Source organism: Piliocolobus tephrosceles, chromosome 11, assembly GCF_002776525.5.
Source record: "Piliocolobus tephrosceles isolate RC106 chromosome 11, ASM277652v3, whole genome shotgun sequence".
Lineage (NCBI taxonomy): Eukaryota > Metazoa > Chordata > Mammalia > Primates > Cercopithecidae > Piliocolobus > Piliocolobus tephrosceles.
This window is the reverse complement of record NC_045444.1, coordinates 12,015,848-12,021,191: the sequence shown is the minus strand read 5'-3', so window position 1 is coordinate 12,021,191 and position 5,344 is coordinate 12,015,848. Positions and strand designations below refer to the sequence as shown.

At 45.8% G+C, this 5,344-nt stretch overlaps 1 protein-coding gene across 1 annotated transcript in view; it reads left to right on the top strand.

The window, feature by feature from the left end:
• The window catches only part of PLEKHB2 (pleckstrin homology domain containing B2), a 49,935-nt gene extending 44,934 nt beyond the window's left edge, over positions 1 to 5,001 (top strand). Inside the window, exon 8 of the mRNA XM_031936410.1 lies at positions 2,097 to 5,001. Within this exon, the coding sequence (XP_031792270.1) occupies positions 2,097 to 2,233 (137 nt within the window). The 3' untranslated portion in view covers positions 2,234 to 5,001. The remainder of the gene's footprint in view (positions 1 to 2,096) is intronic.
• The last annotated feature ends 343 nt before the right edge of the window (positions 5,002 to 5,344 follow it).

The following is a 5,344-nucleotide window of genomic DNA, read 5'->3' as shown; positions in this document are numbered from 1 at the left end:
GTGTTACATTTGGCTAGTTGGAGTTAACATTACTGAACGTTTTAAAATGTCAGGGCTGTGAAAGTAAATGCCATAATTCCCTAGTTTTGAAATTTAAACATTGCAAAAATAATCACTTGCTTCCAATACTGTTACCCGTACGAGGTCAGCCCTTAGATTTACGGTGGTTTCATTGTACTACTCTGTGCCTTTTGATTTTTGTCATTCATCATCCTCTGTTGTATTTGAGGCATTAGTGGGTATAAATGCATACTCTAGCCAGAGTGCCTGCGTTTGTGTGCCCTTACTGTCCTTCACCATTGTGTGCCTCGGTTTGCCCATCTGCAGAATAGGGATAAGAGCGCACTCAGTTGAGTAAGAGCATTTCAGTGTATGTAGTGCTGCAAGTGGTTGGAAATGTTTACCTTTGTTATCACTGAGGGTTTCACTTCTGCTCTTCATCCACATGTGCACATCACTAGTGAGTATTTGGTTTTTTTTTTCTTTTTTTTTTTTTGTAGGGGGAGAGAGTCTCTCTCTATTGCCCAGACCCTGGATTGCGGTGGCAGGATCTCAGCTCACTGCAGCCCGTGCCTCCCAGGTTCAAGCAATTCTCATGCCTCAGCGTGGGATTACAGGCATGCGCCACTACCCCTGGCTAATTTTTTTTTTTTGGTAAATTTTGAAGAGACAGGGTTTCACCGTGTTGGCCAGGCTGGTCTAAAACTTCTGGCCTCAAATGATCCACCCGCCTCAGCCTCCCAAAGCGCTGGTATTACAGGTGCCAGCCATCAAGCCTGGCCAGCCAGCCTTTGAACCATTAAAGGAATAGAGGATCAAGGAGGAAAGTTAACCCTATTAATATGTGAGCAGTTTGAAAGCTACTTAGCTACTAGGCATTGTAGCTGTGAAGCATGGAAGAGAGCAAACAGTACATTTCCAGTTGTAAATTTTAGTCTTGCAAATTAAATATTAAATTTGTCTGTGGTTTGTTTTTTTGAAGTTTTCACCTCTTAACATAAATATTTTTTCTCCGTAAAGACATGTAGTAAAAAAGAGTAGGCTGGGCCGGGTACGGTGACTCACGCCTGTAATCCCAGCACTTTGGGAGGCCAAGGCAGGCAGATCACGAGGTGATGAGATCGAGACCATCCTGGCTAACACGGTGAAACCCCGTCTCTACTAAAAATACAAAACATTAGCCAGGCATGGTGGCAGGCGCCTGTAGTCCCAGCTGCTCGGGAGGCTGAGGCAAGAGAATGGCGTGAACCAGGGAGGCGGAGCTTGCAGTGGCCCGAGATCGAGCCACCGCACTCCAGCCTGGGCGACTGAGTGAGACACTGTCTCAAAAAACAAACAAAAAAAAGAAGAGTAGACCGGGCGCTGTGGCTCACACCTGTAATCTCAGCACTTGGGGAGGCCGAGGTGGGTGGATCACTTGAGATCAGGAGTTTGAGACCATCCTGGCCAACATGGTGAAACCCTGTCTCTACTAAAAATACAAAAATTAGCCGGGCATGGTTGCAGGTGCCTGTAGTCCCAGTTACTCAGGAAGCTGAGGTGGGAGAATAGCTTGAACCCGGGAAGTGGAGGTTGCAGTTAGCTGAGATCACGCCACTGCATTCTAGCCTGGGCACAGAGCAAGACTCCATCTCAAAAAAAAAAAAAAAAAAGCAAGTTGTATGTGCAGATTTAAGGTTTAATTTAAAAATTGGTTTGCATGCATACTAAGAAGCTAATTTGCTTTAAGTGAGCATTTCCTTTTTGGGCTTTTGTTGGGCACTGTGTGTCTCCCGTGTTCCCCATTTGTCTGCCACCCAGTAAGTGTCGTGTGGAGGGCTGAAGTAGAAATGAAAGGCTGGAATCTGAAGGCTTCTTTAGGGTTCTGCTCTTTGCAGATTAGGGACCTTGGCCCTTAGTGAGCTGAGGATCTTGGTTTCCTCCCAGTGCGGTTTCAGGGATGTGGGCCACGTGATGTGCCTGCTGTGGAGGAGGGCTGGGGCGCCAGTGTGACAGGAGACAGCAGATCCCTTTTGTGAAAGGAGAACTGGCACTTCACGTGATGTTAAACTTCATAAACTGCTGCTTAGAGATCTGCTACTTTCCTTCTTTTTTAGGACTTTATGGACAGCAGCCTGCTAACCAAGTCATCATTCGAGAGCGGTATCGAGACAATGACAGTGACATGGCACTGGGCATGCCGGCAGGAGCAGCCATGGGCATGGCCTTAGGGTCTCTATTTTGGGTCTTCTAGGGGCCTCAAGGTCTTGCTGTGCATAGCTTCTGATAACCCTGTGTGCAATAATATGATTTGCAGGGCATTTCTGTTTGTGGCAAATGTTTTTAATAATAGTTTTAATCGTTCCTTTGAAAGTAGTGATGTCATAATTGTAACTAATCCACATAAGTACCACAGAGAAAGGTTTGAACTGTGCTGTTGTGTTCCAACGCTGGCTCTCCGGGGTACTGGCTCTCCGGGGCACTGGCTCATTCCAAGACTGTCCTTGTGCACCTCTTGGAACACCTTATTTGAGCACACCTGTTTTGAAAGGCATTTTCTTTTTAGAGTTGGGTGTAGTGCTTAAGAGTTAATTTATTCTCATGTTATGCCAATAATATAGTGTTGTATGCCTAATGAGTGATTGTGGCAAGAAAAGCTATAGCTTTCCATTTAACTTTTTCAAACCACAGACCAGAACTGGTTGCTTGTTACTTTAGGAGTTGTGGGTTGGTAAGCTCCCAGGTACTTCCCGGGGCCATGGTGTGAGAGCCCCTGTCCTGCCCTCTGGGGCTCCACGGGCCCCCGGCAAGGCCTACGGCTCAGGATGACGGGGCACAGTCCGTCTTTGAGAAATGATGCTTCAGAAGTCTGCCTGACTCTAGCTGCTGCTTCTCACCTTATTCTTGTATGGTTTTGGTAACCATACTTGGAGAACATTTCCCGCATTAGGAATTGATTTGAGCCTGCAAGTTTGAGGGCTTTATCCTTTAAAACTTGGAGAAGCCAGAACAATAACAAACAAGTGTGTGGAGGCAGATTTGCTTTATTCCAAGAGAGCTGTTTGAGTGTGTGTCTGCCTAAGCCTCCTGATAGCCTGTTTTTCTACTTGCTGAGGGAGTAATGTTAAAGGAACAGTGAGGGAGTGGAAGGAGAGCCTCAGTTAGGGCGTTCCCATTTCAGGCCTTCGCGGGGTTGCACTGTGTGGGAGATGCTCTCTCATCTCTCTGAAGGCCTATCCTGTGCAGAAGTGGGGCCCTGTGGCTGTTCACTGAGCACCAGGCAGACCGTAGCTGAGCAGACTTGGGTTATGGATGAAAAATGGGGCCCAGGGACCCTCAGGACAAAGGGGCTGACTCAAGGTACCACTCAGCCTGGCCAGGATCCCCAGCCTTGCTTTTGTTCTTGATCTCTTTGTGATAGAGAAGCTTGGAACATTGAATTTTGAGCCCGAAAATCTGTGAGTCTTTGGAAAAACCATTCTAGCCTTTCTGTCAAATGCTCTTATTTTCAATATTATGAAGTATGTATTTGAAATATTCACACTTCTGTTATTTCTTGTTTTTAAGCTCTGAATTATTCCAGTTTTCTGTCCTGCATGCTTTCAACAGTGTGCTTTTACAGAGGCAGTTTAGCACAGTGAATGTCCCTGCCCCACACTCCATATGGTCCTGTTGTCCTGAAAATACACTCCAGGTAGCACAGACTTGTTATTTTGCCTGGCTGGTTACACACATGCTGTCTTGCTTTGCTGCTCAGCCACCTCCCTCTGAGGCCAACTTAGGCCAACCTACCTGGGACTCCATCTGAAGTCAGACGCCAGAGAAACTGAGTGGTGACCACGGGTCTGCTTTTCTCTCTGATCCTAGGGGACTTGTTGACATGGGAGTATCTGTTCCCACATGGAAGGATGTGTGTTTATCTCTCATCTCTGAATGGATGTAATATATGACAAGTCTAGTGTCCATGGTTTAAAATGTTGCTTTGAGGATTCTCCATCCTGTATAAGAAGAATGATTTTCTTCAGATTATAATCGTTATTAAAGCTGTATGTACACTTTACTTAAAAACTATTAACAGTTTTTTATGTTGCACTGGTAGTTTTGAACTTGGAATTACTGGGTGAGAATTCCAGGAACCACAGAGTATTGATATTTGCTGCCAAAATGCTATTGAGGCAGATGTCCCTGTGCTCCCTTGGCTGCTTCTGGCCGAAGGGGAGAGGTGTGGACTGAAGCTTGGGCACTCATGTGTGTCCCCTCCCCAGTCCCCATCCCAGTGGGGCCAGCCTCATTAGGCAGCCATAGATGAGCCTGGAACTTGACTGTCACTAGTGACTTGATCCTGGTATGAAATGCATATTGGGGATAAGGTCGCTCAGGTATTTTATTTCTTGGCCACAACTCCCATGGATGCCAATGTTTTGATAGCCTCGGTTTCTCAACGATGCCCTTTGTTTACAGTGCTACACTTCATACAAGTCAAGAAATACTTGAGTTAGAAGAAACTTCTTCTTCAGGTTTGAGTAAGCTTCCATGTGTACTTTTAAATAATGCATACCTTGAAGAGGTTGGCCAGTGACATTATATACTTGCTGATCCTGTTGTTCTTTTCATTCCTTGAGTCAGCTTCAGGGTCTTGGATATTAAAGAGGAGAGGGAGAACTGTTAATGTTTCGGATCATCATTTGTGAACAAGGCCAGACTTTGCCCATTTTAGGTTATCCAGGACTCAAGGTAGCCAGCCATCTGGATCGTAAGAAGGTCCTGCAGTTGAGACAAAATGAGCCAAGTGTATTTTCCACAAGTTTTGACCCTGTGTAATATTTCTTTTTCCTTCCCTAGTGTGTGTAGATAAAGGCATGGAATGCAGTTCCACTTTCTCCCCAGAGTTGATCTTTTTGTGATTGCTTTCCTGTCTCTAGTATACTGTTGTGTCTAGAGAACTGATTTTTTCCTACATATGCAGATTGTACATTTGTAAGTGAAAATGTCAGTACATTAAAGCATTAACCTTAAAGCATGTTTCATTGTGACTTCTGTGTCTTTAAAAAAGTACTTTGGGCCAGGCGCGGTGGCTCAAGCTTGTAATCCCAGCACTTTGGGAGGCCGAGACGGGCGGATCACGAGGTCAGGAGATCGAGACCATCCTGGCTATCACGGTGAAACCCCGTCTCTACTAAAAAATACAAAAACTAGCCGGGCGTGGTGGCCAGCGCCTGTAGTCCCAGCTACTCGGGAGGCTGAGGCAGGAGAATGGCGTGAACCCAGGAGGCGGAGCTTGCAGTGAGCTGAGATCTGGCCACTGTACTCCAGCCTGGGTGACAGCGAGACTCCGTCTCAAAAAAAAAAAAAAAAAAAAAAAAAA